Source organism: Megachile rotundata, chromosome 8 (genome assembly GCF_050947335.1).
Source record: "Megachile rotundata isolate GNS110a chromosome 8, iyMegRotu1, whole genome shotgun sequence".
Taxonomy (NCBI): domain Eukaryota; kingdom Metazoa; phylum Arthropoda; class Insecta; order Hymenoptera; family Megachilidae; genus Megachile; species Megachile rotundata.
This window is the reverse complement of record NC_134990.1, coordinates 17,963,769-17,977,911: the sequence shown is the minus strand read 5'-3', so window position 1 is coordinate 17,977,911 and position 14,143 is coordinate 17,963,769. Positions and strand designations below refer to the sequence as shown.

The window sequence follows — 14,143 nt, the reverse complement described above, 5'->3', positions numbered from 1 at the left end:
ATATTTGATTCTGCAAAACCAAAGTAATTATAATTTCAATCGATAGATTTCAATAGATTTAAACAAATATGAAATAAGAATAGGAATATCTAAATTACGAAATAACGAAAAAATTGTATATGCCAAATTATACATGCTATATGTAATTTTTGTCATATACTTGTAAAAAGTGTACATTTATAGATTTTTATTTAAATTTTTATAAGGATTTTGCAAGAAATGGATATTTATAGTTATTTTATCGAAGATAGTTACTGATTGATAAGACTATTCTTTTTTCAGTACATCATGATTCTATACAAGGAGCGTGCATACGTTAGAATTACTCATCTCTGATTAATATTCATGATGTTCAATCCTAGAATAGAGAAATGAAATTCATACTATCGCAGTCATAGAGCAACAATAAATGACATATGCGGTAAGCTTTTTTTGTCGGGATTTCATTTGTGAAGCGTAAGATGTAAAGGCAAGTATTATATGTTAGCTTCCTAAAGCAAAGTAACAATTTTATTTCTTCATATTCTACCTTTGCCTTATACGTTATGTGATTTAGACATACATTCAGTTACTGAAATGTATGTTACATGTACATTTGTGTAAATATTGTTATACACGATAAAAAATAAAAGTTATATGTTGATGTATAAAAATACTGTAAATAATGTTACAAATAATACCGAACGAAAATTCTTGAATAGTATTATACATAAAAATAAACGATAATATAATTTAAAACTTATAGATCGCTGTATCATAACCATGTATGTAAAAAGATCGCATCAAACATGTGATAAAATAGTGTGGGCCGAAGGTGGACGATGGGTCGCGTAATCTTGTGTTAGTCATTCCCCCCATTTGCTTGATTTATTTATGGGTTGGGCTACTTATTCGATGTAATGAAATTCCTAGTAAAATAACACGTGATAAGAAACCTGTTCCCTCCATTGATCTGTTTATTGATCTCGAATCAACACTTGACACGGAGTCAAGAATTGCTAATTAAATTTTCAATCCATTTTATTATGTAAAAGTAGTCGAGAATAATCTATAAATTTAGATGATTTACCATATTTTGAATTCATAGTTTACGGTCTTTTAAAAGATATATACAGGTGTGTATGCGCGCGTGCACATGTGTGTGTCCGTGTGTAAATGAAATAGCGACAATTAAATTTGAAGAACAAGAACGAACTTGAAATGAATGTATTTTAGAAAAATCGTTAAAGATAATTCATAATGTAATACGCATAATAAAATTCTACGTTTGGGTTACATACTTGTAACTATTGAATTTCTCGTGTTCTTTAGAAATTATATAATTGCGTAAGAAATTTAACAGAAGAATGGCAAAGGACGAAAGATGGCGCGATGGTTGATCGAGAATCTGAGAATGCGCTCCAGAATATGTTTTTATAATTTACGATAAGAACGCTTGCACGTCGAGTCAAGTCGTCAACATGACTTAATTCGACCTTACATGATTTTATTCAACATGTTGTTCAATGATCATACATGTTGTACGAACGTAAATGAATGTTTTTACACGTTTGACAGACCTGAGACACCCTGAGGTTTAAGAATTCGAACAGGATCGATGCCGGTGATCTCGGCGATAGCGACGATAGTCAGCGCCTCCCAGTGACCAAGATTGAGAACCTAATGAGAAGAGCCTTGGTCACTTGGTAGTGTCCCCTCTGTATCTAAGCGTAATTGTATGACCGTGTGTACTGTGCCGCTGACAATGAGCCGCGGCGGTGACTGTGATAAGTGATCGCGTACCCTTCCTCGTCGCTAAACGCGTAGTGGCAGTGGAGAAAGATAGTACGTCGACCAAGGAAAGAGTCTACCTCTTGATGACTCGCGCTTTACGCAGGGCGCAACGTAGCCGGAGTTCACAATTATGTTCGATGTACCGCCCAAGTTCTACGAGCTGTGTCGCCTTTGTTTATCGTCGGATGGTGTCAAATTGTCCATATTCGAAGAGGAGGGCGCCCAGCGGAACTTCGCCGATAAGATACTAACGTGCCTCTCGATTACGGTGAGTCTCGTTACAAACTTTTCACCCGGTCCTCCTCGTGCCGAGACGATGATAAATCAGACGCGACCATCTGTGGTACTCTTCATTATGAATGCGTCTCTTTCTCTTTCACGCGTACTCCTATCTCTCTCTCTTCGTCGTGCTTAGTTCTTCTCTATCCACCTCGCCTTCTGTCTCTGTTTTTCTTACCGTCTCAAGGGTGCGTGTGTGTGTGTGCGCGTGCCACGGGAGAAAGTTTGGCAAGAGATGTGTCCGCGAGATAAGCCGACTCACGGGGGCATTTAAAATGGCAGTGATAAGCTGTGCTTCTCGCTCGTGCAAATTTCACGGAGAGGGGAGCACCTCCTTATTTAGACGGCCTGTTATCAGGTTTCACACGCGGATTCCACGAGTCGCTGTCACATTCGGCTCTGCTCTGTATTTCTCTCCTCCCTCTGTGATTCCTTCATTTGCTTTCGATGCGATTCGTTGTTCTGAAAGAAAATTTTGCTTCTGTCTAACCTATTTAATTGAAAAATTTATTTTGTTTCTCGTAAAATTTTACACTAATAGAGATCACGAAAAATTATGAATCTATTTCACTTACTTAAACTGCAAATTTTTCTGTTTTTACATTTTTCTATAAGTAAGTGCAATTTGTTTCTCTTTCTCCTAAGTCATTAACTGATTTAATAGAAATTATTATGCGAATGTTAATTGCAAAAATCAATCGTGTAATTACCTATGTCTTAATCAGGTGAAAGATGGTGATTCTTTGCCACCAATCATTTGTCACCGATGCGTGTACAAGTTGGATGTACTGCACAATTTCCGTGAAGTGTCACACAAATCTGATGTCATACTCAAACAGTACCTGGATTATGCCAAGCAATTATCATCACACGATGATCAGGTATTGGTTAAATGTTTTTACATTTATACTTTTCACGTGCTTGAATTTGTTGATAAATGTTGCTATTGAATATGAATCATATCATCCTCTGATTAAATAGTAGAAATTAGTCGAATACAGAAGTTATAGTGAGTAATGAGCAGTCATTTCATTCCAAGTAATGATGTAATTCAGAATGTGCAACATCTGATTGTAGATAAGAATACTTGGGTATATATATATTCCAAACAGATTTGTAATAGATATAGGATACAATTTATTTACTTCTTTTTTATGACATATTAGCAATTATGTAAAAGATTACAAGGTTTCCTGCAACACAGTCAATTGTAACCTTACCAATTTGATACTAATGAGGCTATAAACAAAATTTGTGTATTTAATTATTTGTTTTATAGGATGATCCTGAAAAAGTGTAAAATATGAATATTAAAATTCAAGAAATAAATTCAACCAGTTTTTAAAAAGGTATAAACATAATAATTAACTTTGTTCCAGAAGAAGTCTTTCTCCACTGCCAAAGTAGCAGGCTTAAGCCCACTACAGTCGTTTCTCCAATTGAACAAAACATTGTTCAATGAGGAGCCTAACTCTCCGGCCAGCATTAATCAAAACGTTATACCTCAGACACAAACGCATCATTTGGAGTTGCGTGCCAATGACATGCCTGATCATGATAACATTAAGTGTGAACCTGAAGATGACACGTATTCAAACAGTTCTGATCCAGACAGATTGGAAATAGAAGATCGAGATGAACAAGATACAGAGGGAGAAGAGAATGGTTATGATATGACCATTAATAAGAGAATGAAAGTGGAAACAAATTATGAGGAATCAAAACCGAATACCCCGGATCATAGCCCAGTAAATAGAATGGATACACCCGAAAGCAATTGTTCGGATACAAATATTGATCAGGAAACAACAAAATTGTGGCAGGCATTAGCAAAGTAAGTAACATATTTTTAATTTGTTTATTTTATGTTTATCTGCAAAGGAATTTTTCTGATGTAGTCATTGATGGAAATGTAGATTTAATAAGTAACAACCTTTTGTTTGAGTGTTCTTATTTGTTTGATGAAAATATATTTGAACAGTTTTATAGTTCAAGTACAGACCCTTACTCTTGGTTCATTTTATCACTCGTGAAGATTATTCAAACAGACATTTTGTATGCTTAACACATATTTACGTTTTGGATTACCAAAGAAACTGCTACTTATAACAGGTGTTTCTTTGAAGATAAGATAACTTGTGGTCATTCAATATTAGGCTAAATAACAGAGTAAAAGATTGTTTACCGTTGATCGCGTATGCCTATTGTTATTATCGTTGCATTTTTATAGAACTGGAAGAACATGTCTGTTTTTTGTTTTTGCTTTCATATAGCAACAGGAGTTTAGAGATTACAAGGACAAATGGTGACAAATTAAATAATGGATTTACCGGCGAAGCAACTAATCTGCTGCGTTCTTTAATCAACAACAGACAAATCGGTATTACTACTGTTGATTCCGACAGAGTATCACCACAAATTAGATTTTACAGGGACACTCAAGGGACAACGATCGAACGTACTGTACCTGATTGTTCTGTACTCGGAAATCGTACTAATGTCCCGTGTATAGAGAACAAGGTTTGTATAATTTTAAGCAATTTTTATACTGAAATCATTATTTTATACAATTAACGTTAAGGGCACTTGAAAGAAATCGTAAAATCTTTTCTTCTGCATTCTTCTCTAGGGCTTCCCAAACATATTTTCAAGTTACTAAATCCTAATTAGACATTAATGAAATGTACAATATTAGCCGATTGTCTTTTTTTTCTTCAAAGTTCTATGTTTAAATAGAATTCCGAGATTCACGGAAAATCTTTACTCTTTTATGCTCGTACTCTTTTGATCCTGATCACCGCGCAAATAAAAGTTCTCTTCCATGGGAAGTCCTTGCAGTTTGTTCAGTGCAAATGCTAGAAGAGAACTGCAGGTATAGAAAAGAAGACAGGTCAGGTGACCCTTGGGTGTCAAGGGATCCCTTTGGGGCTATTCAGGTCCCATCTGCCTGCAGGTAAGAAACGTGGTAGGCCTTGTAGATAATAGATAACTCAGAACCTCTTTGTGATAGGCCATAAGCGCTAAGCCCGCCATGTCAACCCGCTGTTAACAGATGTTCAGATAAGTTGGGTCTCTATAGATTTTAAAGCGTGCTTTGTTCCGCGTGAGGAATTCTTCAATTTCTCCTATAATAAGAAACAGGACTAGCGCATTCTTTGTGTTACTTTCCATTCTGTTAGCTTTTTGTCCTGATAACAGGTACCTACAGGGAATTGCTGCTACTTTACCGTATCCTCTTACTCTTAGTATCTGTACTCTCCGACTTTTGATTAACAAACATTTCATGTTTGTACTTCAATTTTGTTTATTGAAAATATTAACATGGTCACAATACAGGTATAATAAATGTATTTGCTTATGTATTTAGGGTACTTCCGTGGACAGTAACCCATCCAGCCCTGCCAGTATTGGTCGGAAAGAGACTAAGGGTCGTAGGAAGCAAAGTTATCCCAGTAAAGCTCCGATGAGCCCAGATATCAATTACCAACATGAATCTAACGAAGAACAAGCACAAGACTTCACAACGTGGTCAAGCAAAATGAAAGTAAAGGTGCGATCTATAAGACACTAATCGTATAAAAATTATGATATTGAAATATATGGTGTCCGAAACGTAGTTTTCTTTACTTTCTTCTTATCGTAGGTAGAAGATTCTAAACAGTTTGATCAGCATCCAGCTAATATGGCAAAAAAGGTAGATATGTCTTGCACAAATTGTGGCACAATGACCACGACCATTTGGAGAAGAAACATGAAGGGTGAAATCGTTTGTAACGCTTGCGGGCTATATTACAAACTTCACGGAGTGAATCGTCCAGTTACCATGCGAAGGGACACGATACATACGCGTAGACGTAGACCCAAGGGCGAAAAACCGACAAGGCATAGAAGTAAGTTTATACCCACATTGGAATAATAGGGACCAGAATAGGTCTGGCCATTCCAAAATACGAACTGATTCTCCTCGCTTAGGGTGAGAATATCTCGTATCAGAAATTACAAAATTTTCCTAGTTACAATCTTTCAGATTTTCAAATCCTTAAATTTTCAAATTTTTTTTTTGCGAAGCTACTCGATCATTCTTGCTCGAGTGTTGACCATATTAACGCTGCTGAATGAACACAACGCAAACAAAAATCCTAGTTATTTCAATGCAGTTATCTTTCTTCCAATGTTTCGACTGCATGTTTTCTTTTCTCTGAACAATGAATATTTATTAGAAAAGGGTGACGCGATATTAACACCGCAATCGGAACAAATGGATGCGGAAAGTGCAGATATGTTAGCTGCACTTCGACGACAAATCCAACCCCATCTGATGATGGCAGCATTAACGCCACCACGTATACCTGGAGCTCATCCACCGGTAGTAGCCAGTCAACTTAATTACTCTCTTCCTTTACCAAGTTACATGATGCATGTAAGTATACGATGACTTTTATGATCTTTGGTTTATAAAAAACTTAGTTCTGATTGAAATGGTAATTTTTGAATAGCATGTGAAAACGGAAGGGCGAGAACAATGTCATTTATCCGCGGACACAGAAGACACAGAAGAAGGAGATACAGAGAATGTTTCGGACGTACCGTTAAACCTAGTTGCGACGTCGTTATCCGAAGAAGCGCACTGAAAATTCTTCTGCCAGCTTGGAAACGACTTCTACTAGGTATATATGAAACGAAGAATCTGTAGACAGAATAGTCTGTCCGGTGATACGCAGGGTGTAGAAGACGAGATTCTTCTCCTTCTCCTTTCTGTCACTGATTCTCGTCCATAATCCTTTTTCGAGCTCTCTTTTTTTCTCCTTTATTTTCTCCACGGTCTCGAGAATTTGAGGTGGTAGAATTTTGGGATAAATTGTTGTCCCTTGAGCTACCAAGCCCGTGGTGCAGAGCGCACGAAGGAACGATGATATTAAATACGCAGTATTAATTACGTGGTTATTCAAAATATGTACATATATATACACGAATATGAAGAATATTTTTATACAAAATTTTCTATGCTTGCAACTAGAGAGCGACGGGCGATCGTTGTACATACACGCGCAAATTGTTCTTTCGGTGTCGCACGTATTTTTCGCGTTGAAAGAAATGGTGGTCGTTGTCTGTTTTCTTAGCAACGTAAGAAAATCAGTGACCAGTGAACGTTCTGTTGGAACGGTGCTAGATCATTGTTCGGAAAGGCTTAGAATTAGAGATGAAAAAAGATTTGTCACTAAAGAAAATAATTAGTGAAGAAAATTAAACCGTTTTGTTCCACGGGCTTTTAGCTATCAGTGAAAAGTAACAATCATGATAGTCTCGTTATTTTTGCGTAATATTTAAGCTAAAAAACAGACCCAAGTGAATCGACTTTAAGAACGGGAGGAAACTGATGGAACAGAAAACGGTTGCACGACGTGACAAATGTTCGTTGAAAGATATCCGACGCGTGCTCGGTTAATTCGAGCATTACCAAATTACGTTCATGCCAGTATCATTTTAAATACCGTATTCTAGTGGCCTTTCAGCGATTTAACTCTTCTCTCTTCCCATTTTCTTAGCTGTTATCTCGCGCAGTAAGTGCAGATAATCTGTTTGCAGATAAAGTCTTAATTTAGATGACGTAGGTACTTTTTTTACATGAGCACGAGACTGCCGGTGTAAACACATTTAATACTCTTTCTACCAATTATGTATTCTCCCCTCTCTCCTTCCCAGCACTCGACGCTACATTTTTTTTTTTTGTCTCTGTCTCGAAGGCTTCTTGACCGTTCACACGGTCGCCAATAATTTGTACTTAATAGGCAAGCGGCACACCACCATAATAAGCTAAGACTCCGAAAGCAATAAGAAACGCGATGGAACGTAGGATAAATTGTCGTCATACAATACTCGTTAACGTGCTCTCTCGACGACAATTATTAAACATACAAGAATTTCAGGAAGTAATACTTAGATAACATTCATTCGTATGCCAGACGTTAAAAGTAACAAATTTTACTGCTCCACAGTTGCTGTAGGTTTCCACGAACTCTACAATCTTTCGAATCTCTTCTTCGAATCTACTTAATTTTATCTGTATTATTAAAGGGAAGCAGAAAAAAAGAAATCTCGTTGTAGATAGATAAAATTACTGGTTGTTGAACAGTATAGATGAAGCTGTGATGTTTCTTTTTGTTGTCAATTAATAATTCATCTCTTTATATTTTAAGGGCTATCACTGATCTGTTTTTCCAGAATGTACAGTTCACGCGTTAACGAACAGATATTAAGCAACGTTAAATATCACCATAATACGATGGCCAGTGCATCTACTCATGTATCGTTATACCTAACATTGTATACCTAAACAACTTTGCCAAAAATAGATTTAGTCTATGTAACATAGAATATAGTTAAGGGCATACGATTAAAATTAACGTTTTATCTTTCTCTTTCATGTCATACACAGCATTTACATTCTCCTTCGTTTTCCTCTTCTTTATAATTCTTTTTCATCAGTGATACCTCTTGATATTGTCGCATCGTAGAGTTTCTAAATTCGCTTACAGTAACTTTGTGGAGCATCTTAGATTTAGTCGTTATCAAAGGAGCCTTATGAACACATTCGTAAATATATATACGTAATACTCGTAAAAATATATATTTACAAGTACACATTTACACGTACACATACACACATGCAAATATACTATTGTATACTGTTATACGAGTACCGACGATACCAGATATCAGTATCATTCCTTTATATATTCTTTACATTTTACAATTTTAACAGATATTTCTTCTGTATAATAGTTATTCGAATAATCTGTTCTCGCTTGAAATTAATAGAAAATAACTCGTTTAACCGATAACAATCTGCATAATGGAGAACAGTGCGTTGCTTTTACTTAATATTTAACTTACTTCAAGAAGGAATGATATCGAAAGCGTGGTATCTTGATATTATACACGAGTATCGGAGAAAGAGGTATAAAGTACGATGAGATTTCACTCTGGTGAGATCCGTACAGGAATAACAGATTGCTAAACTTTTCTCTCATGCGTCAAAATGATCCTTCCATTTAGTATGTATTTGACACATCTGTGTTACAGTCGGGTTGAGAATGAGCGTATCTTTTAAATAAGTCTGAACGAATTTATTTATTTTAAAAAATATTATTTAGCGAATTCTTTCTGAACATCATGTATCGAATTTGACACGATTGACTGCAAATCAAATTTCATTTAGTTAAATGTTCTATCATTTTTAAGTGAAATATTTATTTAAAGGGTACGTGACACAGGTTTAGGCTTAACGTATCTCCTTCCTTTAATAGGGAATGAAATTGAAAGTAATCACTGATTAAAGTAATGTACAGCCTTACTTTTGATCAGGCTTAAACCGTCAGTTTTAAATTCTGTCGACAGAACATTGTAACATACCATTTCTAAGTGTACCATACGTGAAGAGAACGAACTTATTTATGAATAACATTGATAGGAAGAAGACAGCAATGGACAGTTTCTTCGTTAGGCATTTTTTTCTCAGTTATATTTGGCTCTCCGTAGCTTGTTTAATAACAAAAAAAACCTAACTATTATTATCTTTATATATATATATATATATATATATTTTTTTTTGTATTATTACCAACGTAGGCGCGTAAGTAGAATTAGGTTTGAGCTCTCTACTAATTCTGAAACTTAGAGGATATTTTTTATAATTACTAGAATCGAGGAATCGAGTATTGCTAATTATACGTATATTATTAATATCGATTGATTAAACGATAATGATAATATTTCTTTTTTTTTTTTTTCTTTTTTTTTATACGATTTAGTTGCAAGACCGCCACTCGATACGGTTCGTTTTTAACCATGGTAAAGAGAAAAAAAAGCTGAGGCTTCTTATAGATTCTTCTTTTTTTATGTATCAGTATTCTACGCGTTTGATTTTAGTTGTTAAGAGTTTTTAACCAACACTACTTAATTATGGATCCCCGACGGCGAGATTTGTCTTACTTAATTATTAAATTATTTAGTTATCCTTATCTCCCTACCTTCTCGTTCGAACCCCTTCCTTTTCCTTACCCGAGTTCCTTGCTCCTCGTTTTTGTACGTCTATTTTTACATAAGCGACCTTTCCCGAATATTATTTAAACTGTAATTTATTGTATTCTCTGTTTTTTGCACCGACGTTTATGTAAGACATATTTTGGCAACGACTGGCTTAATTTATTGTTTCTATATTGTACTTTATACGAGTCTCGCTCTCTTTCTTTCTATCTTTCTTCTTCTCCTTCTTCTTCTCCTTCTTCTTCTTCCTATTATTATTCTTATTCTTCTTATTATTATTATTATCATTATTATTATTATTATTCTTATTATTATTATTATCATTATTATTATTATTATTATTATTATGGATTTTCTCTCTCGTTTCTTTTTCTTCTTTTTTCATCGCGAAAACACGTTACAATAACCGATTGCTAAATGACCTTACATATCGAACAAAGATTGTCCAGATGTTCATTCAATGGACGCTCATTTAACAAACGGTTACTACAGTTGGTACGATCAGGCATTGCGCGTATGGTAATTCCCATTCTTGTTTTCTGTAACGCGGTACGACGATGCGGACGGTCAATGCTTTTTTTAGGTGCCTTCCACCTAGAGATTTCGTCAGATTACAAAATTTTGTAAGCGAATGATCGACGACGATGATAATAATAATTAGTTTAATCGTGCCTGAGCATCCTGTACACGCGTGTATGTACGAGTATTCGATGTATATAGAAAATTACAGATGGAATCTGTTAGCCACCTGTTGTCCGATCGAATGTTTAACGACAAACAGAAAAAATCTATCCGCTTTCGATCCATTCGGTTTACCTTCATCTCGGTAAAACGCGTGCCTCTGTATTGCTTAACATCTTACTTACCGTTTGTACAAAACTAAATTCGAACAAATAATTTGTGTCGTAAATTAAATGTTAGCGTACTTAAATTTAATGAAGCTTAAGTATTCTGTATTATAAAGAAATGTCTATTTTTGTTGTAAACAAATTTCTATTAATCATAAGAAATGATTAATTGAACGAATCTTCGGTCTACGCTTTCGGTTAGTAAGGTGTTGTTAGCGTCGAAAAAATGAACTGACTTTGTCGGTATCGTAACAACTGTCTCTCAGGTGTAATATTTAGCAATAACCGGCGAGAAAACTGCAGATGGATCGAAAGTTGAATAAATCGTGTACGAGGTATTTCTTCGCCATGATGGCACTTTTAAAGCGGCTATATCGCAAACTCATTTTATACCGAGATTGTTTGTAAAATTTGCCTGAATGTAAATAATACTAAATTTTCAAAAAAGTTTATCACATTTCGATAAAGATCATTGAATTTAAGATATTGCAAACAAATAAACTGTTTTCTTGTCGATTAAGACGAGTGCAGAGAAGAACGTCCAAATATATAAACTCGCGAATCTCTGAAATTCCGAAATTTATGGAATTCCGCCCTTTGAAATTTGATAATAAGCTGAATGAAAAGTTAGCGAGTGGTGAAGTTTATCTCGCCAACTGTTGAAATTTTTTACCATCGCGTTGGAACGTTTTCAAGAGTGAACTCCATGGCTAAGAAGTACCACGAAGTACGAGGATCGTTAGAATAATCGTATACGGAAGTGTCTAGGACGAAAGAGGGCAAGAAAGAAATACATACACAAAGGAAGCGTAAGATGCATAATTGTACATGATAAAGAGAAGGGGTTTTCGCGAATGACGAGAAAAGGATGAAGACACTCTTTGCTCGTCGAGAAATCATTACTCGCAGCACTGTTCCGTCCGTCTGCACGACCGTGAATCTTCTGATTTCACCGGGTTCCTCGGTAGAAATTCTAAGTCACACATACATTTACATAGCAACATACATAAATAAATTTCATACATCGTAACGTGAAACTTACTTAAGCATAAGTGAAAATGATAAATAATAGAGAAGCGGTACATGGGAGCGCCAAGACCCCTTCCCCAGTTCTTACACTGAGTATTAAATCTGTACTAATCGACTGAGTATTATTTTTATATCGAAACGTAATATTAAATAACGGATAAATTAAATCGCGAAATAATGGTTATCGTACGTGATGCCGAGAGAATTAAATGTACAGCAGCTGATGAGAGATATGCGTTTCACTGTGTTCTTTCTTAACGAGTTCTCTGTTGTGCATCGATTTATTTCATTAATGTAGTTTAAAACGGTGACTTTTTTCTTCTACGATTATTCGAATATCGTCATTGATGAACTCCGTGTCAGTTAGTATTTTAAATACTTTGATATTTTGAACATCACACTTCTTTTAGATAATGTATAACGAGTTAGAAGAAAGAGCCCGGTGCTCGTCAGTATATACAGCGTTAAATAAAATTTTCATCAAAATTTGGCGTAACAGAGAATTCGTTAAGAATAACAGAAAATATGGAATAGTAACGAGAAAGAAGCATTCCGTTTCTCAAGATAAAAAGAAAGGAGGAATGAAACGCATGCGACTGATGATTGCGAGTGCCCTGATTACATATTTTGCATACAAACCATATATGTAGGTGGAACTGAATAAAAACGCTAGTAACGAGCGTAAAAGAGAGAGAGAGAGAGAGAGAGGGAATGAAAGAGAAATAAAAATAAAATAACGAAACAATTTCTAATGATTGTGAAAGTGTTAAGAGTTTTGATCAGCCGGAAACTAACTTAATCGAAGATTTATATATATATATATGCATATGCATATACATATATATGTGTATATGTATATGCGTCCATGTATGTATGTATGTATGTGTGTGTGTATGATGTACGTATGTATGTGTGTATGTATGTATGTATAACATAAATGAGCGTCGTAGAAATTTACGAAGAAAATATTACTTTTGTATCCATGGATCTACGATAATAAGTTAGTTTGGGCTAAGGCCAGCAGCTGTTGAGATTATTCAAGGTTGTGTGTATCATTATAAGTATTTTGAATTGTTGAATAGTAAATAGTGTAAGCGGAGGTTTGAACGGAGCGACGTCACACGCCCACGGATGCCCGCGTCCACCCTGAAGAGACGTCGCGTCGCCCAAGTTCGCTCTCGAAGTACATTTCGCGAAATTATTCGATTCTTTTTTCCCTCCGTCTTTGAATTAATCGTATTAAACCCCGCACGATCGACTTTCATAACTTTTACTTTATACATACCGATATATGTATATGTACATTTTCGCGCAATTTAGGCTTCCTTTAGTTCAGGGAAAGTATAAGGTGCGACTTTTTCTTCAATTAGAAATTTCTTTCTGAACTGTAGGTTTTCCCTCTAAAATCCTGGACTCTCTTAAAATGTGCTCAGACGTTCTCTAGATTTTTTCGATAGCTTTCTAAAATTCACAGCAATGCAAAGTTATTCCTTCCATCTTTCGACGAAACAAAAAGAAGCCTATATTGCACTCGGGTATACAAGGTGATCCGAAAATGTATGATAATACTTGAAAAGACGTATATACGTCATGAAGAGAGCGACACGGAATTACGGAATATCTATCCAACGAAACTTAAATTCAAAACAGAAATACTTTGTATACATAACAATACGTATAGTAACGCTTCTTCAAGTATGATCATGCATTTGTTAGATCGTTGGGATATTTTAATTTATGATTATTGAAGCATATTACGCGAAACCTCCCATGACAAGTGTACCTAATATTTTCTTTACTCTGTTTAATCGAATTGACAAATTTTATTGCTTTTGCTCTCTATCTTTTCTCTTCTTTTTCACTTCTTGTTTCTGTTCGTTCGGAAATTAATCTTTGTATACCTTCCAGCGACGATCTATTTCTGTCCTTCGTTCTTTTTTTTTGTATTTATAACGATAAGAACTTTGTTAGACATTTTAAGCTATTTATTGGGCTGCTATGTGATTTGTTGGAAATTATTTTGACATCCTTTTTTTTTTAATTCGAAGACGATGTTTCGTATACGTGTCCGCGATTCTGTCCCATGGTTCGTTGATGAGTCTTTTCGAAAAAAAATTATAATATAAAAATTGAAAAAAATAAAAATATAGAAAATGAAAAAGAATAGA

The 14,143-nt window shown here is 35.2% G+C and overlaps 1 protein-coding gene and 1 long non-coding RNA gene across 5 annotated transcripts; one reads left to right on the top strand and one right to left on the bottom strand.

Moving 5' to 3' along the window:
• Positions 1–677: 677 nt before the first annotated feature.
• On the bottom strand, positions 678–1,919 carry LOC143265086 (uncharacterized). The gene is made up of 2 exons (XR_013039249.1): positions 1,783–1,919; positions 678–1,659 (listed from the first exon to the last, which is right to left on the bottom strand). It is a non-coding gene; the product is annotated as an uncharacterized LOC143265086 (long non-coding RNA).
• On the top strand, positions 1,677–14,139 carry LOC100877935 (uncharacterized). 4 transcript variants are annotated; one of them, XM_012297202.2, is made up of 8 exons: positions 1,678–2,041; positions 2,778–2,933; positions 3,435–3,886; positions 4,326–4,572; positions 5,420–5,602; positions 5,696–5,942; positions 6,273–6,472; positions 6,549–14,139. In XM_012297202.2, the coding sequence occupies exons 1-8, from the start codon at positions 1,904–1,906 to the stop codon at positions 6,681–6,683; spliced, it is 1,758 nt and encodes a 585-aa protein (XP_012152592.1). In that variant the 5' UTR covers positions 1,678–1,903; the 3' UTR covers positions 6,684–14,139. The 4 variants fall into 4 exon arrangements, with proteins under 4 accessions (XP_012152594.1, XP_012152593.1, XP_012152592.1 ...); XM_003708221.3 differs by having other exon boundaries at positions 3,432–3,886; XM_012297204.2 differs by lacking the exon at positions 2,778–2,933 and having other exon boundaries at positions 1,677–2,041.
• Positions 14,140–14,143: the final 4 nt, after the last annotated feature.